This window comes from Stegastes partitus, unplaced genomic scaffold (assembly GCF_000690725.1).
Source record: "Stegastes partitus isolate 25-593 unplaced genomic scaffold, Stegastes_partitus-1.0.2 Scaffold1681, whole genome shotgun sequence".
NCBI lineage: Eukaryota > Metazoa > Chordata > Actinopteri > Pomacentridae > Stegastes > Stegastes partitus.
This window is the reverse complement of record NW_007579412.1, coordinates 109,929-134,047: the sequence shown is the minus strand read 5'-3', so window position 1 is coordinate 134,047 and position 24,119 is coordinate 109,929. Positions and strand designations below refer to the sequence as shown.

Below are 24,119 nucleotides of genomic sequence, written 5' to 3'. Positions count from 1 at the left end.
GTCATTTCTAATCATGTCATTTATTCTAAATCTAATACAGCCTCACACTTTAATTTCACAGATACTATGAATTAAATATTCATAGTTTATGATTTAAAAGCTCGAGCGAATCAGAGCTGAAGTCGCCTGATGATCAGAGATGGAACAGCTCCACGTTTCATATTGACGACTGAAGCCTTTAGATGTGTTTAAAGTGAGCGTCACGTGGACAGAATGAACGTTATTCGGTTTAACAGAGAGCATCAGAGGCCTCAGGTGGAGCAGACACCCGACACCTTCAGGTGAGACACAAAATCAGTCCACTGGCTCAGACTCAGCCGTCACATGTTCACACTGAATTCACGCTGCACTTGAAAGTCGGCCAAATCCTCCAGGTCACCTTGAAGCCGCCGGGCATCGTCACCACGGTAACCACACTCACTCTTTCTCTCCTCGTCGGGCTGCTGGGGTTCGGGGCCCGTTTCCACGGCGACCGCGGCGACCGTCTGCGGCTGCACCCTCGCGGGCGTCTGGGCCCGTTTGGGTCGCGTCTTGGTGCCAGATGGAGGCGGCGTCTTCTTGCCGGCCGGCGCCTTGGAAGCGGCCGGCACCAGCGGGGACAGGGGCCGGCTTTTAGGGGCGGCCGGCGACGGAGGTCTGTTCTTGGGCTTCGGGGTGCTGAGGAGCAGAAAGGAGGGAGACTGTTGGTGGATGTGAACATCAGAGAACTCTTCAAATATTCAAAAAAAAGTGCAAATCAGGGCTTCCTTGGTTTTGTTCTGATTAGTATAAAACAAACATACAGACGAGCAGAGAAACAAACCGGCGCCCCTCCAGCCCTGAGGTGTGCTGCCCCGTATGAGTGACGAATAGTCTGCTCTCCCTTTATAAAGGTGATCACTGGCCCCCAGACCTTCTTATATTCCTCCAGTCTGTCTATCAAGACGTATCTGATTTTCTCTAGGTGGAGGGCATCTGTTCGTATTGTTGTCCAGCGGTTCTGCCCCTTTCCAATGCTGCAGAATCAGTTTCTTACCACAAACAACTGCATTAGAGAGTCAACACTGTTGAGCTTTTGAGAAGTTTTTCGAAGTTTCTGATGCGCCAAATGAGATCATCGCCGGATTGGGTTTCATTTGCACCTGTGAGCATCGGAGAACTCAAGGCTGATTAATTAGTGAACGAGATAAAGTCGCTGAAATCACCGACATATTGAATAAACTGATTTAAACGGCCTGAATTTGAAGCAGAAATGCACGTTGAAGTTGTAGTTAATTCCCTCTACAAGGCTGTGTCTGAAATCATCCCTTCATTCCCTACTTCCTGTCTATAAACACTAATTAAATATATTACATTTAGACACTATCTGAGTCTCTGTGCTGCTGTTTCACAATTAAAACATATGCGATGCTGTGGTGGTGAACAGAGCTGTATTTTTGTGATAAATTCAAATTATATTCAGTGTATTTTCCAAAATAATAAATAAAAATACCAATTCTTCTTTGTCTGTTCTGTGATGCATCACTCTGCTTCCACTACACTCAGCAAAAACAAATTAATTTGTGTAATTTTAATATTTTCGTGCCACAACTCATGAATTTGTCTCTCGTCACATCGACAAGCTGCACATACAGAAAAGATAGAAATAAAAAGTGCATCTTCACGCTATAAAACAACAAAATGAAACGGACATTACCAACGTAAAATACAGATTATCACCTTAAAAATATGTATTTACATTAAAAAATGCACCTCAACACAATAAAATACATCCTAACAATTTAAAATCCATCTTAGCAAAATAAAACACATCTTAACAGCACAAAGTGTGTCTTAATACTAAAAAATAATCTGCCATTCTCTTTGGACACACTGCATGATGGTAAATAGCACTCGGTTGTACACAACTTTTCCTGGTGCATTGTGGGATACTTGGAGTGACTACACAGGATGTAATCATTCAACCTGAATGGAGAATTCACTATATGGTGTAAAGAGACTGATTATTTTTAATCTATACAGGGTCGAACATTTAACCAGACTTATTCTGAAGTGTGCTGATTACTTCCTGCCGGACTTTTAATGAGCAGCAGGAAGAACCACAGAGAAGAACCGCACTGAAGCTCCCCGTGAACTACATAAAGCCCATAACTAGGTCAGGTGGAAGATATGAGTGACTCCGTCTGAAACTCCTCATTCGGTCTTTGGCTGAAGGGGTGAAACATGAGGAGGAGCAGGCAGCCGGCGTCTTTTTTTTTTTTTGCAGTGCATCAGTCAGAGGAAACCTCATTCTGTCCGACAGTCTGCTGCTTTAATGGTTCTATTAGAACACCTCGGACCGTCTGTCAGGCATCAACCTGCTCCGGCTCCATCTCAGAGCTCAAAATAGAATTAATTACCGTCTGTCCGGTTCAACATTGAAGCTCGTATTAATGTCCAGGTGTAAATCTGGTACCTGGTTTCCGGCCTGGATCTCTGGATGGTGGCTGTCGGTGACGCCGTCTGTCTTTTCTTCTGCACTTTCTCTTTCGTGAGAGCGTTCTTCTCTTTTTCGTTCTCCCTCTCCTTGTCCTTCTTCTCCTTCTTCTTTTTATCCACCTTGAACAGAGAGTCGACACAAATAACCGGTTACTACCCGAGGCTGCATCTGTCACATCGGCTTGATACCGCGCACTGCAGACTGAGGGGCTTTTCTTCAACGTCAGGATGCTGCAGAAACGCCTCAAACTCAAGTTAAAAACAGGTTCATCCCTCCACAGAGGTCATTAAACAATCAGGTGGTATTTATTTACCACAGAGCAACATTCATTCTATCTGCTGCCCAGCTAGATTTTTGTTTTGTTTGCAAACTTCCACTAACGTTTGCAGCTGTAAGTATTTTTTTAGTTCCCAGAATATAATCTTTAAAGTTCAGAAAACGTTCTCTAAAGACATCATTGAACCATTACGCACTAACGCACCTAAAACATTGTCTTAATATTGCATCGACAACATCAACGTTTTGATATCTTAGAACATTGTGGTAACGTTTGATAAAAGAGTTCCTAATGTGTTGCCACAGCGACATCCACTAAACGTCCTCAGAACAATGCAGGAATGTTTTATAAAAGTTTACTCGATAACATCCTAAAAACATCCTCTAAACGTTGCGGTTCATGTCTTAGTTGAGTTTTAACCAAATGGGAACGTTACTGGACTTGAGAAAAATCTTTAAAATGTTGCTGGAACATTTTTTCTTTAAAGCATTATTAGAATGTGTAGGTAATGTTGGCCACCGTTAGGGGAACGTTCCCAAAGCTAGAATTTATTTTTGTTTCAAATAAGAAAGTTCTACTAACATATTTACCGGTTCCTAGAATGTTCTACAAATGTTATTACAACGTTAGACCGTGATGAAACTGGGTTCAAAGCTAAATGTTGCACTGAGAGCGTTCTGTCTTTGTTGTCGTGATACACTGTGGGAACGTTTTACAGATTTTCTAATGTGTTCCCTCAGTAACATGCTCAGAACATCCCCAGAATATTCCACCTTTGTTAACATACGGCATCTTTTAAAGAACGTTCCATCATCCCAGGTCTCGGTAATGTGTTCCGTCAACACATTACAGGAACGTTATAAAGCATTCTGTCATCTCAGGCCTCCACAACATCTAGAAAACACAATCTGTGTTCCTGACAACATCCTCCAAACGTTCTCTGAATGTTGCACTACGGTGAAACATCTTCAGTCTGGTTGGTTTAATTGAAGCTCTTAGAATGTGATTCATCTTTTTTTTTTTTTTTCAGTGTCTCCTGCAGCTGCAAACTGGCGACAGTTCAGCTGCACATGTGGTGCCACTAAAAAGTTCTGAAGCTGTTTGTGTTGTGTGTTAATGCACATGTGCAGACGACATGTGCTGTTACCACATGACGCCACACCATCAGGACCCGTGGTGCATGTTTGTGACCGCTGGTATGTGCAGATTGGTGATGAGCTCAAACTGAAGCAGAGAAGAAAACATCAGCCCATGATGATGATGTCATGGCTTTGGAAGCTTCTGATTGGTTAATTGACAACATGTGAGTTAATTGGAGGAACACCTGTGGATGTATTTTAAGGCACACCTCAAACACGCTGCTGCCTTTTGTGACAACATGGAACATCTAAAGAAACCAGCCGAGACATCAGGAGGAGAACTGTGGACCTCCACCAGTCTGGTCCAGATGCCTGAAGGTTCCACGTTCATCTGTTCAAACCATTATATCAAGTATGACCACCATGGGAATGTCCAGCCATCATAGGCTCAGGAAGGAGACGGTTCTGTGTCCAGAGATGAAGTGTTCTGGTTGAAATGTGTGAATCAACCCCAGAACAGAAGCTAAAGACCTTGTGGAGGTAAAACTGTAGTTGGGGACGGCCTTTGTTTTCAATAACGCTGACGCTCATACAATAAACGCGACACTCTAGAAGATTACGTGGCTCCATCAGAGAAATACAGATTGAACATTGGTAACTTAACCATGTGATGGATCTTGAGTTCCCAAATCGTATTTTAAACATTTAAGAAGTCCAGACACTGCACATACTACATACAACTGCTCTGAGGCTCCTCCTGAACATGTGAACCTACCGGTGTGGAGTTTCGTCGGCGCTGCCGCTGGGTGATGTCCGGCGTGCTGGCGGAGGAAACCCTCCAGCGCTCGGCGGCGTTCTGATGCGGGTGGTGGTGCGAGCAGGCGTTCAGAGGGCTGGCGGAGGCTGAACGGGAGCAGTGATGAGAGTCTGAGCAACACAAACATGCAGAGAGCGGCAGCAGGGCCGAGGTCAGGCCCACAAACACTCACACCATGCGGGTACAGAAACCTGACGGCGAGGCGACACGCTGAACACAACACGATGCAGGACAATAACACAACCCCGCTGACGGATGAAGTGATGAGCAGGTGGAGATTTACTGATTACATTCAATAAATAATCATAAAAATACCTATTTGATTGTTTCTAGAAGGTATAAATGTGTTCCAGCTAGAGAAGTTTTCACATACATTTCTTAGCCGATAACAGACGCCTTCGTCAATCAATAATTAATAATCAACAACACAAAACTCCAGTGTCACGGATGATCAGCTGCTGGACCACAGTGATGCTGTCTTAGCATGCTTCAACTCAGTATCAACAGAAGGAAGTGGCAGGTTGGAATTAACCCTTTCAACACTAAGTAACCTGAAGTTCATGATCAGATCAGGTGGTTTTGATGATGGTTTGGAGGTCTTGAACCTCCTCAGAGTCTCTGTCATGGTCCTGTTGCTGCTAAACTCCCACAATGCTCTCTGCTGCCACCATGAACTGCAGTCTGAGTGAGGCCTCCTCTGGTCTCTAAACAGTGAGAGGCTCCACCTGGTGGAACAACCAGGTACTACAGCTGGTCTACGGTACGTTTACTGACATGCCCGACCTTCTTCTTCTTCTTCTGTTTTATCAGTTAAATTATTAACGGCAATTAATTGATAATCACTAACATCCCACAGCAGACATTAATTCTGCATTAGGTGGGATTTAGATAAATTTGTTCCTTTGTGTCAGAGTCTTTGCTCTGTGTACTTCCTGTTTTATTTTGACACTTCCTGTCCTTGTGTGTCTCTTGTTGTTTAACTTCCTGCCTGTTTTCTTCATGTCTGTATGTCTGTCATGCTTTGGTTTGGCTGTTTGAGTTTTTGTGCTTTTGTTTGTTTTGCATTCTCTTCTAGTTTTAGAACCGTGTGTTTTCCTGCATTCTGTCTAGTGTTTGCTCACCTGCCTTTTCACCTGATGAAGTTTTGATTAGAGTTTTATTTTGTGACTTTCACCAGCCTTTGACTTCTCATCTGAACAGGCTTTGACAGGCTACGCATCACCAATAAGCCAATCAACACTGAAGGATTGTTGGTAAAATGTTTTCATGAAGAAAACATAAGTAAAGGCATTTCAATTCAGTTTGTTTGTGTAATTAAAAATGTTCACACCAACATTTTCATTTCAGATCCAAATATTGGTATTTGTGCTAAAAAAAATCCCATCAGTCGACCTTTAACCTCGATTATTTCATGATGCATGTCTCAGACCAAACAAACCGTCATGAAATGCCTTTAAGAAGTGAAGCCCAGACTTCTTGTGTGCAGAAAGACGAGGCTTTTCACGGGTTTCATACTCACGAGAGTCGCTGTTGTTGAGGAGGGTGGCGGCGCTGCGACTTCGGGCCAGGAAGGACAGCGTCGGCGTCATGAGCCGCTCCACGATCCGACTCTCCCAGGGGCTGAGACGCAGGCTGCGGGCTGACACAAGAGGGCGCCGTCAAAGTGGGGTCACAGGTACAACAGACAGCCTCTGAACAACCTCACACACCGTCACACTCACAGCATGAATCCGCCTCCGTCTGATGCAGAGTGACGTGTAACATGTGCTGCTGACAAACCTCATCACAACACATGAACTAACTCACAGCAGACGATGAAGCTGGACAGAAAATGTGGCCTGTAAATAAACACCTGTGTGTTTATTTGGTCAGACAAACTTCTAACAGCAAGAATTCTGTCTTTCTAGGTTTTTTTTTTTTTTGAAACATTCCTTGAAGGCACTGCAGCTCCAAACACTCACTGATTGATCTGATTGATCAGCAGGAGGAGCAGAAGAACTGAAATTGTTTGCAGAGTTAATATAAATAAAGTCAGCGAGCAGCTAATGAGCCTACATTGCAAAACTACTGAGCTTGGTGCTGGAGAGGAAGGACAGCTTGACTTTGAATGTTTGCCATTTGTTCAGAGTTATAAATATGCTGATATATGCGCCTTTCATACAAACTATAAATGATTTTGCTGCAAACTAGCTCAGAGTGCTGCAGTAAGACTCGTCATTAAATCAAACATATAGCTAGAAATGTGGGAAAGAGTAAATAATGTCACTCAGAATTGAGAAAACAGTGCATTTGTCAGAGACTATATATCTCTAACTTGTTTTTGTTTGTTTTCATGACATTTTCTGACAATAAGAAACACATCGAATACAGTCTTGACTCTGTGCTTTAGTAGAATAAACCTCATTTATTTATATTTTTGCATCATCCCTCTTTTTATTTACTATCATACAGTGTGTTTATGCATTTTGCTCATGTATTTGGGAAGCACTTGTTCTTCTCTTCTTCCTCGTCTCGCAAACTGCTGTTGTGATTTATTAATATAAAAACAAAACAAAAAAAACCTACAAATGTGTGAAGCTGTTTCCTGTAACTTCTGACTTTATTTTACACAAAAAGCAGGACACAAATATCTAGTTGGATTTTTAGAAAAGGGTGAGAAAATGGTGCATTTGCTGGGGACTATTTTCAGCAGCGGATTAATACACATTTGATGCTCTTGAGGAAACGTCTGGCAGCGTGAACGCAGCTTGTGGACACCTGACTGAGCTTTTGTTCTACAGACCATCAGCAGAAGCTCAGAGGTTCTTCTGAGCTCCACTCAGACGCCATCAGTAGAACTCATACAGGATGAATGTCTGACATGTTGTGTACCAGACATGAGAAAACACACAGAGGAGCATCCCGGGTTAATTTTCACTACTTACCACTAGAAACTAAAGCTACATTTATTGACCCTGTTAAACCCGGCGCGTCAGTCTGAGGCGGGTCCAGCATTAGAGACGCTCTGACCTGAGCTCTGCAGCAGCATCTCCACCGCTACAGATGTGATGTGATGAACGTGTGACGTCCAACAGCAGCAGTTATTCCAATGCGTTGTGATGACGGGTGGAAAAACAGCACATACACCAGGAAAACACTCGCTCATGGGTTTTCATCAGAACTTGGTGCCGTTTTTGGTTCAAGGAAAAATCTGTGCATATTTGTTAAATGTCTACATTTTAAATACGAAGACAAACAGACAAATAAAAGTAATTTGAGGCTCTTCTCTCCAAATAGTTCCAACATTATCCCTAAAGACGTCGACTAGATAATACTACTATAATATATATTTATTCACTTTTACCTATTTCCATTTTCTGCTCACATTATCTCCCACACGACCCTACAACACTGTATTTTTTTACTCCACTTTTTTATTTGACAGTTACAGTCACTCATATTAACAGATTAACATTTTTATGGATTAAACTACCAAACAATCACTAAAGCTGTTAAAAATGAGCCTCAAACACGTTAATGCATCGTTAAAATAATCTAACAGTATAAAACACAGTCTACTTGGGCTCCAACTGAGTAGCTTCAACCAAAAAAATCATTAATTACATTAACTGCAGATTGTGGTGCTTTGACTTTTCTAGCACGACAGTGTTTGAACGTCTCCCTAAAGTCATGCAGGTTGAATCCTTTCTCTGCTTCGTCCGGTTCAGACAACAGAAAACAAGCGAGGCCACTGAAAACACACAGACGGACACAGAATCTGACAGATCCGATGAATCTCGACAGCTGTTCCAGTTTGTGTGGATTTCCGGGTTTCTCGTAACAAAAACTTGGACTGACAACGTGCTGTGCAAAGATGTTTTTTAGGCTCGGCCATGTTTTCTGATGACACCTTCGGCTTCTTTCCAGCTCTCCTGCAGCTATTGCTCAGTCGACACACCACAGTATGTATGAAACATACCACACACACACATGAGGACAGTGCAATCACAACAGACGAGCTGCAGGTTCTGCTGCTCTGACGTAAAGGCTTCACCTCGGCTGGACGTTTTCACAACATGTTTTATGACTAACTGATAACCCGACTACCTCCTGTTGCTAGGCAACAGTGGTTTCCCTCCTCCTCCTCCTTCTCCAATGCGGCAAGAGGAGGCCGAGCTGCTGCCTGGTGATCGACTGTTCACCTGAAGGTAGATTGATGCTTCTGTCACCAGACCCCCTCCCTGGAAACCAGCGTTGGTTCACTGAGCAGAGCTTCCAGGCCACAAACGGCAGCTCTGGTATCGACTCTACGCAGATTTAACTGTCCTGTCATGTGCAGCATCGAAGCTTTAGTGATGATCAAGCATAAAGTCTGCGGCGACGACGGAGCCGAGAGCCCAACTGCTGATTGCACTGAGGGTGATACGATCAGTAATGACGTTACGTTATGAGGCGAGACGAATCTGAGATGAAGACGGTGCTGCTTGTATGCACATGTGGAAACTCAGGAGTCAGATGAAATGAGTCTGAGATGACGGTTTAATCTTAGCGTTGAAGTGCATCGCTGCTGCCCTGCCACAAAGATATCTCCCCAGTTTCTTGTTATAAAATAAAAAATAAAATAAAAAAACACATTATAGAAATCATTTTCACATTTTATCATCATACAATTACTTCTTCAAATAGTTCAGATTTTGCAAAAATGCTTCCTGTTATAAAAAAATTATTTTAATGAGCTGTAACCTGAAAGTTTAATGTTAAAACCCCATATTGATCCGGGTGATATGGTGTATTTCTATTAGGAGAGGACGTCTACCCACAATTTTCTGTCTTTAAAACATCTTAAGACTCCCTGATGTACCAACATTTACACTGCGCTAGTTAAGCCAACTTAACATAATCGTTGCTGGACATTAACTGCTATCACTAAGCTAGTTAACGGGCGACTGATGTCCTATATTTAAGCATTTGACATTCTAAAACTAAAAACATTCACACCAAGCTCACAATTATTGTGTTTTAATGCTATCAAAAAATGCTAGCATGCTAACAAGTTACGCTAAGATAGAGAAAATTATACCTGCTAACAGCATGTTAGCATGTGAGCTGACTTTAGCTAACATTTGCTAACGTTAGCTAACTTAACATGGTTGGTGTTGAACAGTAACGGTCTCTTAACTGGCTACTGCTGTGCTCCATTTTAGCATTTCTTCCAAAATACTGTGTTTTTAAGATTAATTAAACTTCTAGCATGCTACCATGCTAAATTATAGGCTACCTGCTAAACATCAGCATGTAGCATGCTAGCTTACATTAGCTAATGTTGTTGGACAGTAATTATAAACCAGTAAGCCGGTTATTGATGAGCTGAATATTAGCATTCACCTTTAAAAACTAACACATTCCCACCAAACTCATGTGGACAGTGTTTTTCAATGCCAATTAAATATATTAGCATGCTAACATGCAGCATCAAGAACAATACGCCTGTTAAACATCAGCTCCTAGCTTTGTCATTATGAGCATGTTAGCATGCTTATGTTAGCATTTAGCTGTTGAGTCTCACAGTTTTTATGTCAATGAATTAAGAGGAAAGTTTATTTTAACCACAATAGCTTCCTGTTACATTTAGAAAACAATATGTGAAAAGTAGAAACCTTTCTAGAAAACATGGAATAATTTAGTGTCGTCAAATAAATATGTGATAATCTTACTCCTGACAAATATCTTTTTAGAATGTAAAAACCTTAAGAAACTGAGAAAATATGTTTTACATAAATATTTAAGCAAGACTAAGGAAACAGGCTATATACAGTATTTGCTTGTAGTAACATACTGTAAAATCAAAATATTATTCAATGTACATTAATAACTGTACTTGCTTCACTTGTAACAGTCACATTATACAGAATTATCCACCACCAACACCACCAGCACCACCACAACAAACCACCAACAGTACAGTGGAGGGGGGAAACCAAAGAGAAGGTGTCGTGACAAGATGCGAACTCATAAACCTACGAAACACCAAAAGTATAACCACAGAATCATGGCTCGGTGATGTCGAGGTGAGAGGGGTCAAAGATGCAGAGGAGACTCAAATCAATGACAAACCACCAACTGAAATCAAAAAAGAAAAACCACGATGCACACGAGACCGAGAGCGTGAGAAGAGGAGGGAGTAAATGACCAGTCACCAAGCAACAGGCAGGCAGGCAGGCCACCAGAGACGACAGTTAAAACCAAAACAGAACCAGATCGGGGGTGAGGTGGGAGGAAGGATGAAGAGGAAGGGGAAGGGGAAAGGGGGGAAGCCTGGTGGACCTTGACGTCGGCTCGTCCTTACTTCTGTTGGGCGAGTTCCAGAGCGTGGCCGAGGACTTGGACAGCCTGTTGTTAATGACAGGGTCCACCTGTCTCGGCAAGTTGACCGTGGAGGCCGAGCATCTGCCTGCACCGGAGAGAACGCAACAGACAACAACTGTTCACAAGGCGGCCGGCGGGCTGCTGAGGGCCGAGCAGGGCCTCGCCGTGTCTGGGGTTCAACTCATCATCAATCAGTCAGACTTTAGAGGAGGGGAGACGGGGAGGAAATTTGAAGGAAAGTATGGGAAGGGTGTGGTGTAGCTAGAAGTAAACATCTAGAGTAAAGGTGTTCCTGCTGCGAAGGCTAGAATCAGGTGTCACGCCTCCATGCACACGTTCGGGATCTTTCACACTTTGCGCTGCGCCTTGACCTCCGTGTCACAGGTCGAAACAGCAGCTCGTCACATGTTTGAAATAGCAACGAGCTCGCGGCTCTCTGAGAAACACACTCCTGCTCTAATGAGACGTGTTCATCACAGCTGAGCTTCAATGAGTGACTCTGGAACTCAAAACCAACTTTAGGCCCCAAGAAACAGATATTACAAGAGATCCTCTTCCTGAATCACAGTGGTCCTGCTGTGGCACCCTGCTAGCCAGCGACGCCTAAACTCTTCTTATTGTATTAAACTGTACAAACATGGTCAACAAACATTAAGAGCTACACTTCCATCAGTAAATAAAAGATTAATGAACACTTACTTGGGTTTAAACTGAGCTGCTTTTCTAGGAAAGTTCATTTCTACCAAACTCAATTCTTCTTAAACTACAGAACTGTTCACTTGTTAAACATGTTGAAACATCTACGTAAAGTCTTGTAGGTTTAATTCTTTTACTGCTTCGACTGACAAGAGGACAGTTTAAAAGGGAAATCAGCGACTTTGGCACTAAAAAACTATTTCTGCCCTGAAAAAGCAGAGAAATTAGAAGACGTAACATCATAATTAACTGTGCAGGTCGTCTGCGCCTCAAACATGCTTCAGCAACAATAATCTGATGGTTTAAAATATAGTTTACTCAGCTTCCTATTAACGCTCTAATTTGATCTAATTCATGAAAGCATCTGTCGTAAAATGTGCACAACAAATAAACTCTGATCTCATTCCTCTAAATGTAAGAAATTAGAAGTAAAACACTATAAATCTGTGCCCCAATTAAATCATTACAATTAAAAAAAACACTAAAGTAATGCAGAAAGCATGAAGAATTAAGTTTCCCTCAATAAATACAAGATAAATAAATACTTAATTGGGATTAAACTGAGCAGTTTTTTTCAAAGGAAGTCGGTCATTTAAACATAAAAACTGAACCAAACTAACAATTCGGCCTCTTGATCAAATTAAATGATTCATTCCAGGAAGTAAAACCCTGAAAATCTCTCCTCCAATCAAATCGTTCCATTTAAACAGGAAGCTAATGGAGGCTAAACCAGGTTTTATTGAATAATACCTCACAAACATGTGCAACTTGATAACAAACACAAGTTTCCCTCAATAAATAAAAGATAAATAGTCATTTGGGCTTAAACTGAGAAGAAAAGGTTTCCCCTTTAGAATAAATAACTGAACCAAAACAACGGTTGTGTCTCTTTTACCAAGTTTTTCTCTTTTTATCAGAACCATCCCTAAATGATTAGAAATTATACAAACTGCAGAACTTTCTGGTAACTTGTTCATGTCAAGACGTCTCCCTGAAGTCACAATGATTTCATTATTATAATGCGACAGAAAACAAGCGACCACACGGCTTTATGAGGACGGTTTGAAAAAGGAAACTAGCAGCTTTATAAAAAACACACTCCTAATCTAGTGAAACTGCCTGAGTTTAGATGAACAACTTTGGCACTCCAAACCAATGTTTCTGCCTCCTAAAAACCCAGAAATTACAGGAGCTAGCATCATAATTTACTGTGCCGGTCATCTATCCGCCCTCATGACAGCAAACCTCTCTTTCCTCCGATTGCATCAGCTGAGGCGGTGAGTCACAGTCTGAGCAGCACAAAGGCCCGACTGACGGCGAGGATCTGGTCTATCTGGGTGTGTTTGGCCTCTACCAGTGTCCGGCTGCTCGGCGTTCATCTGAAACTCACTTTCTCTGCGGGAGGTCTGGTTGAGTCCGCCGGCCCAGGACCACCGCTGCTGGCGGATCTCGGCCCACGTCTTCTTGGTCGACCTCTTGATAGCTGCCTCGTATCGCTCCTGCCGGGACAAACAGCGGAAACTCAGGTCATACCTGCACATGTCCACATGTGAATCCATCATGCCGTGTACGCTCCTTATGCTGTTTCAGCTCATGTTGACATTTTTAGGGCATGTTTTTTCACTCATGTTTATGTTTGTAGTTCATATTTTCTGCTTACGTTTTGGATGTTTTGGATTATTTTGACCTGAGCTGAAGCTGACCTTCATGCATCCTCCTCACCTTGTTCTTCTCCAGTTTCTGCCTCTGCTTCTCCTCCAGCAGCACTCGGCGCTTCTCGGCCTTCAGCCTCTGCTCCTCCAGCTTCCTCCGTCGCTCCTCCAGCTGGCTCTCCCTCAGCCGTCGGGCCTTCTCCTCCTTCTCCAGCCACTGGGCCTTCTTCGCTGCTGCAGGGGCACCACACCAAAGACCGAGAGATGAAAAACGATGGCCAACAGAAGCCTTTCAGTCTTATGTGTTAGCTGCTGTTTGCTGCTAAAGAAAAAGCCTCTCCCAGTTGTTCCCCACATGTTGCCCTAATAACTGAATACATTTACTTTTATATTTTATTGTAATTATTGTACAAAATGATAACAAGAGTTTCTGCAGGGTTGTACAGCACTTGTTTTTTTTTTTGTGCAATATTCAACAGATTTGCTGTCTCAGTATTTTTAGCAGCTAACTATGGGTCTGATCAATTGCTAATAACCAAGGAGACCTGCAACTTATTTCTGGAACTAAGAGTAAAACAGAAAATCTACAAAATTGAGAAAAACACAAACTTCAACACAAAAATTTGTTGAGTCAGCCGACGTAGCTAGCGTTAGCTAACATTAGCTTACATTAGTAGACTTCACATAATTGTTATTGGATAGTAACTGCTATAACTAGTTAGTTAGCTGGCTGCTGCTGTGCTACATTTTAGCATTTAAAATTGAAAAAGCTAATGTCATTAGACTCAGCTGTACTGTGTTTTAAGGCCAATTAAAATCCTACCGTGCTATGCTAAGATTGTATACCTGCTAAATATTAGCATGTTAGCATACTACTTTATGTTAGCTAACATTAGCAAATGTCAGCTAACTCCTCATAACTGTTGTTCGATAGTAACTGCCATCACAAATTCAGTTAGCTAGCCACTGTTGCTCTACATTTTAGCATTTAACATTAAAAACATAATGACACTTTCACCAAACTGAGCTGTACTGTGTTTTCAAGGCTAAGAAAACGGCTAGCATGCCACCATGCTAAACTAAGATTGTGTAGAAGTGTAAATATCAGAAATTTCTTGGCATCCAAATGAAATTCCTCTTGTGTGAAGCATATATCAGAATGCAGAAGACTTTGGTCAGACAATCACTACAGTCACAGGATTCATCCTCTGGGGACCATAAACATCTGGACCAAATGTCATGAAAATCCATGCAGCTGTTGTCAAATTACTGCTGTCTGGACCCACATCCACGTCTAAAAACACAAGTTTATCAGACAGACAGTTTATGTGCAATACACTGACTTAGAAGTGACTTTTGGGAAAGAAAACATTCTTATTTTTAAAGCAAATTCCTCAACTGCAGAAGTGTATAATAACCCAAATCGCCTAAACAGAGAAGCAGATGGAAGACGTAGTGTTCATGACGCTATAATCCTGATAACAGTAAATAAGCAGACGTTTCCTGCTGTGTTTTACTGCAGCCTCCAGCAGACGCCACTTTTTCTTTGCTCATTCGCTGCTGCGCCTCATTTCTCTGGGTCGCAATTAAGCTGCACTAAATCAAATTAAAGTGGCATCACGTTGGACGGCAGCTCGCTGCTCTTTTCCTCTCAGATCTACACGTTATCAAATCAGCTCTGATAACATTCATTAAACACAGTGGAGGGTTTAGACAATGAAAAGGTCAGTACAGGTGAAGACATGTTGGGTTACTGGATGGATCGGGATGAAATGTGTGAACGTCGCCTCTGTTGCTGTGCGGCAGGCGGCTTTAGAAATACTTCTTAGTGGATTAGGCTCTGTGAGGATGCAGCCGTGTTGTATTTTGTATTTAGTTCAGTGTTCGGTGGCTCATGTTTGCTAATGAGCCAAAGACGAACATGAATCTGAGCTTCAGCCACAATGGGAACGCCGTCTTCGCTCCTCCATAAATCCTCCTCCTGAAAAAATCCAATTAGGCTCAGCAGAATTGAAAAACGACGTCGTGCTTTTTTACATTTTCTGCAGAGAAATTCGCACAAAGGCGGAGTTCCTGTTGTGGGGACGTATATGCTATTATCTGCACACCAACATATAATTACACAAAGAGGCAGACGGCTGCAAACTTATGTGGGAGCAGCCGAAGCCGAGCAAAGGGAAGATTTTACTGATAGAAAAGGAAGCAGAAGTCCCCTTTAACTGCTGCAGCATGACCACATTACTGATGCTAATGAAAGTCGTAATTAAATCTAATCTGTCTGGTCTCGGTTCACGGTAATGACGGCTCATTTTTCACGCCGAGCCCCGTCGGCTCCAGCAGGGAGACACCCACAGAACTCGGACATTTGGGCCTTGGTGTGCTCGGAGGAATCGTGTCGTGTTTTCAAAAGGGATGAGCTTTATTCTGCAGCCGCAAAGTGAAATTATAGGTTTGGAGCAGGCACGCTGGGAGGAAGATAAAGTCAAAATAAACTCAAATGTGTAATGATTCCAAACAAAAGTAAAGGCTGCAGAAGGTTGGCTGAGTTCAAAAGCTTCCAGTGAATGACAACAGAAAAACAAACGAACACGATCAATCGATGGAGGGAAGGAGGACGGGAGGAGAACGGGAGGCTGATTGTTCCCACGTGGCTGCTGCCGGGGTTTTAGTGAAGCCTCTTACCTTGCAGCTGAGTTTGCTGTTCTGAGAGCCATGCAGGGAGAAACAACAAGAGACGTCAATAAGCGTCAGTCAGAGTGACAGAGACACAGAGAGGTTAGAAAAAGACGTGCTGCTTCAAGTGGGTTACAAGAAAGTCCTGTTCCATGCATCATTTATTCAGCGGCGTTAACAGAGAGTCGAGCGTTCTCATTTCCTCACCGATGTATCTGGCTCTCTCCTCCCGCCGCTCCTTGGCCAGTTTCTGTCGTTGTTCTGAGCTCATTGAATCTGTGTGGGAAAAGATTTTGGGTTTTAAAACTTGCATTAAAACCCTCTGAGCCCAACGGCACGGTCCAAAGGCTTCATTTAAAAAGGCGACCAACATTATTCATCAGCCAGAAAAACACAAGACGAGAGAATCATCGTGTTTCGTCTGTTAGCTTGAATCGTCACATTTCATCTAAATCACTGTATTCCACGTCTGTTGCTTGAACCTCTGTACTTTCAGAAGCGTCTGAGCTCTTCTGTGCGACTCAGTAACTCAACTGCAACCAACAGTGACGTCGTAAAACTTTCTCGGTTGAACTGCAGACGGTGTTTACGCTCAGAGAGGAGCAGGTATGGAAATAAATTCAAACATATTATAGGTAGAATATCTGTTTTATGCAGAGACACCTTTTTGTTTCCAGTGTTGGTAAAACACCTGTGTTGGAAAAATGTTGTGAATGTTGGTTCCAGTGTTTTGGTAAATGGTCTGCACTTATAAAGCGCTTTTCTACCTTTGCGGCACTCAAAGCGCTTCACAATGTTTCTCATTCACACACATTCATACACCAATGGCCACAGAGCTGCCATGCAAGGCGCTAGCCTGCCATTGGGAGCAACTTCGGGTTCAGTGTCTTGCCCAAGGACACTTTGACTGTGGAGGGGATCAAACTGCCAACCTTACGGTCAGAGGACAACCGCTCTACCACCTGAGCCACAGCACAAACACAAATACACAAAACAAACAAACAAATACAACACTCGCAAAATGTCAAATCTGAGATTTTATTCACTCAAGAAATAGTAAAAAAAAAAAAAATCCTGAAAAGATAAGTGTGGGTTCCATCATCCCTGTTGTTCACAATCTGAGGACAGAAGCAGACGTGAACATCGTCAGAAGAGAATCTAAAGACTCTCAAACAAGTTCTGGTCTGATCAGTGAGATTCAACTGTTCTACATGAACGTGGACGTGAATGTTGTTTCTTCAGCCAGAAGACACATTCAGCAGATTTAAATTAGGATTAGATTAGAAGATTATTTTTCCAGAGTGAATCGTGTCTGGAAGATGATCAGAATGTGACCTTTTATTTTCAGTGTAATGACTTCATAATAACTGTGTTCATGATTTTATCTGTCTTTAGACTTTTGTGTGAACTGCCTCGGGTACCAACTGTGCCATAAACAAACCTGCCTCACCTTTATTTGCTGCAACTTGTTCTGACCACACATGATGTAGAACTGATCTGGTGTCAGGTTCTACCAGAACCCAGATGTGTTCTTCCTCCTAAATGTCATGTGTCTATCTGCTGTACTGATGAGGCTCAGAGATGATGGAACAAATCCATTAAAGTGATCAATCTGGACCCTCCTCTGTGGACTTCAAGGACTCTGGAATATTGACAGTCTGAAGGTGAAACTCTGATCATTCAGTAAAGCTCCTGCAGATACAGAACCAGCTGATTCTGAGGAGGTTCTGGTGGGGACCTTATTGATTTTTCTTGGACTGACCTGTATGTGTTTTTAATGAACCGACTCTCATTGTGTTTCAGATTCACGTTACAATGATTCATATGTTTGAAATAATGAAGGCAGTTTAATTGATCTGATCCGGGTCGGTTCTGAAGTCGTGTGTGCGTGACGTCGCTCCTCTGCAGCAGCGTCCTCGGTGATTTGAAGGGAGGATGTGAACCGTAACGCTGCCGAGAACCAGGACCCCTGAGGTTCTCGCTGAGCCCGTCTCCTTTTCAGATATGTAATATGCATGCTGCGCGGTCTCAGCCAATCACAGAGCAGCCTGCAGCACTTCAGCCCCGTCTCCATGGCAACCTGGATTTCCTCCCTCCCTCCCCACCTCACAGAGCTTCTACACGGCTGAATGCAGAGAAATAAATCTCTAGTCTGCAGGTCCTGGAGCTCCGAGACGTTGCCGATGCACCTCCTTCACCTCCTTCACCTCCATCCGTCCTCCATCACTTCTCCTCCATCAGTACTGTGTCAGTGTTGTGTCCCCAGAAAGTTCCTGTACGTGTACATATATGGACGTATCCATAGTTTCTATTAAAAATACAGTCTCTGATGGACAACATTTAGATGTGAGTGGACATATAACACTATACTACAAAGTGTGGCTCCACCGTCTGAGCAGAAAGATGACATAACAAATCTCAGAAGTGTGTGAATCAGCATGTGCTGCTCGTATTTTCTCCTCCAGCGTTCTGATGCTTCTCTGCTCTGCTGTAATACTGTCAGAGTCTCAGTGGACGTCCTGTCCTACATTATCCACTACCAACAACTTAAAGAGCCCGTGTGATGCACGTTTACAGGTTTGTAATCCTGTTTTGGGGACTGCTGCAGCTCATTTGCATCGTTTAATGTTCCAGAAACACCTCATTATTCTCATACTGTACATCGCTGCTGCAGCACCTTGTCTGTCTGAACCGCTCAGTTTTACTTCCTGTCTCTTGAAGCCCTGCCTCCTGAAAAGCCAGGCCTGCTCTGATTGGTCAGCTGGTCCAAACAGAGAGAGGAAAGGATGAAGCTTCATATCTGTTAGGACAGTGATGTAGCCCAAGCGATTTTACCAGGACATGATGTTGGACTGAGAGGCAGCTACTTGTTCAGGAGTGTAACACGATGACATAGATACGTAACAGGAGAAAATCCTGGACTTCAGATGAGGTGTTTCAGGCAGGTGTGGAGTTTTCTGTGAGCTTTCTAAGTTTGCAGACTCTTTACATGCACAAAAAGCAGCTGAAACACACGAACAGAAAGATAAAAAGCTTCATCTCAGCTCTTTAAGTCCCTGAATTCAGGTGCGTCATGCTAGCAGCAGCTAGCGTAGCCTGCAGCAGACGTCTGGTGATCTCCCTTCGACAGCGTTGCTCTTCATGCGGCTCCCTCCGGAGACACAAAAAGGCTTCAAACAATTTTCCTCACATGAGTAGCGGCGGAGCTCCCCGAAGACCTGCGAGCTGCCTGTGATGTAGAATCAGTGGAATTCCCCTTTGTGCCGCTAACGTGCTCAGAACTGCAGGGATCTGTGCTCAGCTGCACGTAAGGTCACGATAACGGCAGAAAAACTAACAAGCAAAGATGGTTCCAAAGAAGCAGGAAGAACAGTGAAGGAATTCTCCCCTTTTATCACCTCTTTCCTCACTCTGGGCTCATTTTTCACTGAATCAAATCAATAAAAAACACAAGCTGGATTTCTGCAATAACTTATTTCACAAAAACTGATAAACACCTGGAATCATGTTCAACATCTTTCCAAGTGTCCAGAGGACAAACCAACGCTGGAATAAATCACAGTCGCTCAACACACTGTCCATATTTTACTATTTATGTTTTTAATTTGTGTCCATGCTCGTCTCCTTGTCACACATCCTGCAGTTCAAGTTCCCGAATTTTAACCACGTGACTGTTGGTCGCAGCCGAGTCAAACACGGCTTCACAGTTTCACAGAGGAATCCAGAATTTTTTCTTTTTTACAGAATCTGGTTAAAATGAATTGTTCATTTTTTTGTAAATTGTGAAATCAGACATCTACATTTTAAGCTCGGATTCGGTTAAATATTCTAAAGGAACCAAACATCACAGATGAGCAGTTCAAGGGCTGTTGGAAAGCTGAACGTTTGATGTTTTTTTTCAGTTTTTACAGTTCAAATTCACTAAAAGGCTGACTTTGGGCTGATTTTGAGGTTCAGAGGGTTTTAATTGATTAAATTAAAGGCTGGTGACTCATTGATTTATCGTTGCAGCTCGATTATCAAGTTGTTTTTTTATTATTGAGCTGCCGCCTCTTAAAGCAGAACTGATCTCAACTATAAAACTTTTAAACTGCATGCAAAGACACATAAATACACATCAATTTGTTTGAATATTTAGTTAAAAAAATAAATAAATCCCTTAAAGGTTTAGAAATGTCTTCAGCTGACCCTCTGGCGATTCCTTGGATTCTTTTATTTTAGTGCAGAACTAAACTTTTACGTTAAACTGTAGGAAAGTCGAAGAATATGACTGCTGCGATACTGGAGTCTTAAAATCATTTACCACATCTGAATTGTGATGTTTGGCGCTTTAACAATCCACAAAAGAGGATCAAAGTTTCAACCACAAAGTCACCGGTTTGCTCTCCGTGGCTTCGTCTCATTTTTCTACTGTTGAGTCACAAACGTCGTCATAAAAACGCCGTTAAAATGATAAAAATGGTCATATTGCATAACTGAGCTGAGCCTCCATAAACATGCTCCACTGTTACCTTTCTTGGGCTGAGGGCTGCTGCTGCTGCCGGGGGTGGAAGGCCTGACGTCCGTCTTGGATGAGGCATCCGTCCTGGTGGGCGTCTGTGATTTGGAGTCTGTTTTAGGAGAAAGATCTGAGACGGCAGAGTCATCGGGAGTCAGGAGGTCCTTCCCCAGAGACTTGTCTCCACTCTGGATGGTCTGGGAGTCCGTCTGCAGGTGCAGAGCTGCAGGAAAACAACAGGACGAGGACTTTAATACCGAGACACGACACGGAACAACATGAAATCATCTCACAGCTCATGTAAACGCTCGTCTTGTGCTGTTGCTGCTTGTTTTTTTTTTGTCTAACTCGTCAAATCTTGTCTCAGAATTAGTCTCCGAGGCGACACTTCTGCCTCCACACCTCCGGCGGCTTCATTAACACGACACTCCAGCCTCATTAGGGATAATTAACGTCTTCTTTTCACTCACAGTTTGCACACGTCAGAGAGAAAAGCTGCTAAACGCTGCAGCAGCAGGTGAGACTCACAGCTTCACATCAGGCTGCAGCAAAAAAGAGGAAAAGTTTGGAGACTGTTGCTTAAACCTCCCTCCATTAAACGAAGAAGAAATGCTTGTATATTCATGACCAGGGGGATAATTACTGTTAAATTGTCTTAATTACAGCCACAGAGCCGCCTTAAATGATGCATCAAACTTTCTCAAGTTCATCTGCAAAACACTGAACACACGTCTCAGCCGCTCATACAGTTTACTGTCATGTTCACTGCTGTCTTCACTGCTTGCATTTTATTAATTATCTCTCTTTTATTTTGTTGGTTTTACTGTTTTAGTCTCTAAATCTATTTTAACATTCCGTCTTTTATCAGTCGCTCGTAAAGAACTTTGAAGTGTTTAATGATCCAGAAACGTTTCAGAAAAACTGACAACGATTTTCTTAAACTTTTACTTTTTTCCGTTTCCCAACTATAATTTGCTTCTTTTTTTTTTTCTGTGTTTGTGTCATTACAGACTGAATACGTCTCCACAAAGTTACTCATCTATGCAGGAAAGCTCAGCTATCTTGACTTAAAGTTGCTTGTGTGTCTGACAGTTAAGGTCGAGGCTATTTTGGGGGATTTCAACCTAAAACAACATCTCCAAATTCAGTCAGCAGCTCCTCCACAGCTCAACGCCAGAATGAACATCTACAGATTAAAGCCACGAGTCTCAGCGATGGTCTGTCCAAAACCAAACATGAGGCTTCGCTTATCTGATGCAAGAAAATACAGAAGCGCAGGAAGGTAACAGAAAACAAAGAGTTAAAACGAAAAAACAGTAAATAACAAATACAACAAAAAGCAGCTGAAGGAAGCTGCAAAGTTTGACATGAGAAGCCCCGATAAGGTTTAGAGAGAAAGTTCACAGGCGACTGATGCAGGTAAAGAGGAAAATAAACCGATAACAGACAAATAACAGACTGTATATAGTATAAATAAACACAGGAGCTGATTGGATGACGGAACTAAAGGTAGCAACCAGACGAGGTGGAGCAAAAAGGTGAAGGAAGAAACGATGGAGTAGTGAGAGCACCAAATGACTAAAATAAATCAATAAAAGAAGAATAAAACAGAAGAAGAATAAATAAAATGAAAAAATAAATAATGTGGTATTATTAATCAAAAATAAATCCATAAAGGAAAAAGGCTAATAAAAGTCGAAAGACAAATCAAATAAATAAAATAATAAAATGATACTAATTTATTTGTAATTATTTTTTTATTTATCTGTTATCTGTTTTTTTTTAAAAAAAAAAACAAACTAAAATTAATTTTTTTATTTTTTTTATTTATTTACTTTTTTTTTTTTAATTTTCTCCTTTTTTTCATTTTTATTTCTATTTTTTTATTTATTTTTGTCATTTGGTTCTCTCACTACTCCATAAAAAAAACACACAGACCAAAGACGTCAGTAAATAAAAACTCGCACACAGAACGCTCATCTCATGTCTGTCTGGGTGTTTAAACATCCAGACTTCTACAAAAGTAGAAGAAATCTCAGAATGTGAGCTCCACTGGGTCATGATTCACAGTCTGCAGCCGGCATGCTTTTCCACAATCCTGCAGAGTCGCGTCTCAAAGTTCCACACGAGTCCGAACATGTTCAGGCTGAACAGACTCGACATCACACAACAGACGAAGCTGAAGGCCGACGACGTGACGAAGCACGTCTGGAGGACGACCAACAAAAACTGACATTTTAACTTCAGACCGATGTGACAGAAACGAATCATAACGATGCTGCTTTCATTTAATCACAGCAGAACCAGCAGGCATCCTAATAAATGAACCAGAACTCTGGAGGTACTTTTATTGTTTTCAGGGGATTCCACCTGAGAAAAGCCTCCAACTCAGAGTCAGTCACACCAATGAGCTGCAGGTCTGTGGATTAAACTCTGTTTTATGTTGAGTCTCTGCTTAGCTGATGCAAAAATACAAACATTTAAGTAGATAACAAACATTAAAAAAAGGCCAAAATACAATCAGAAACATAAACTACAAACTGAGAATAAAAGAAAGTCCAACACGAGGAGCGTTTATGTCATTTTAGTCGTAGTGGAACCAGATGAAACTCAATGCGCTTTGAGCTCGAGGTTGTTTTGAAGGATTTCCACCTGAGAAACATCCAATAGTTTACCAAATAAAACCACAGCTGCACACCAACATGAACAAACTTGACGTTAAAAGCTTGAAATACAGTAATTCTCAGTTGGTTCAACAGAAGAATCAGGAAGCAGGTTTCCAGAAGTGACAGGCAAAAAAAAATTAATTCAATAAAAGAAAGAACACATTTATTCTCGTTTTAATCCCAGTAGAATGAGCAAACCTGCTCATTTAACACTAAACAGTTTATGAACTGATGAGCCGATGTGTCTCGTTAACATTCAGCTTGATTAATTCATTGTGCTGGTTCAGGTTGTACTGCATTGAAGGTCTGAAAATAGCAGTTTGCCACTTATTCAAACTATTTATTATTACTATTATTATTATTATTATTATTATTATTGTTCAAGCTGTAATTTCGACTGATTTAATAATAAAGACGTGAACAAAAACAGTCCATGTTTAGCCGTACATGCACTTCTTGTCTCTTTTTCTTAAATAATCTTTTCATCGTCAGTTTTAGAAGCTTTTCTCTTTGCTTGTTTGTTTGTTTGTTTACCTCCGACTGACGCATTTTGCTGTTTTGCACTTGAACAAAGGTTTGCATGTGATTTCCCTCCACATGTGAAGTGATAATAAAGACGTATTCTGTTCTGTTCTGATGCTTTTAGCGCTCTGCTGCCTCCTGATCAACTGTTTTCTGGACAAACCTGCGTCGGAGCCTTTATTCAAACAACTAAAACCAGAGTTCTGTGTTTTCGAACGCAGCTTCACAACGAGTCACAAACGCATGAATCGTCCGCCTCATATGACCCAAACGCAGCACAAGACCTCCGAGGCCTGGAAACCGATTCACGTCTCAGTCGGATAAAATCCTTCAAAGGCAGCATTGAACTTTCTTACACAACAAGTTTCACAAGTTTGTCAGGCCGTGTCATCCTCCCTGAAATCCCTAAATGCCCTGAAAATCAATATTTAAAGCA

At 42.0% G+C, this 24,119-nt stretch overlaps 1 protein-coding gene across 1 annotated transcript in view; it reads right to left on the bottom strand.

The window, feature by feature from the left end:
- map7d1b (MAP7 domain containing 1b) overlaps positions 1 to 24,119 on the bottom strand; it is a 55,109-nt gene that overhangs the window by 9,908 nt on the left and 21,082 nt on the right. Inside the window, exons 2-11 of the mRNA XM_008301525.1 lie at positions 20,509 to 20,718; positions 16,205 to 16,273; positions 13,395 to 13,558; positions 13,063 to 13,171; positions 10,957 to 11,061; positions 6,151 to 6,270; positions 4,590 to 4,717; positions 2,435 to 2,577; positions 325 to 657; positions 235 to 275 (exon numbers count right to left, since the gene is read on the bottom strand). Of these exons, the coding sequence (XP_008299747.1) occupies positions 235 to 275; positions 325 to 657; positions 2,435 to 2,577; positions 4,590 to 4,717; positions 6,151 to 6,270; positions 10,957 to 11,061; positions 13,063 to 13,171; positions 13,395 to 13,558; positions 16,205 to 16,273; positions 20,509 to 20,718 (1,422 nt within the window). The remainder of the gene's footprint in view (positions 1 to 234; positions 276 to 324; positions 658 to 2,434; positions 2,578 to 4,589; positions 4,718 to 6,150; positions 6,271 to 10,956; positions 11,062 to 13,062; positions 13,172 to 13,394; positions 13,559 to 16,204; positions 16,274 to 20,508; positions 20,719 to 24,119) is intronic.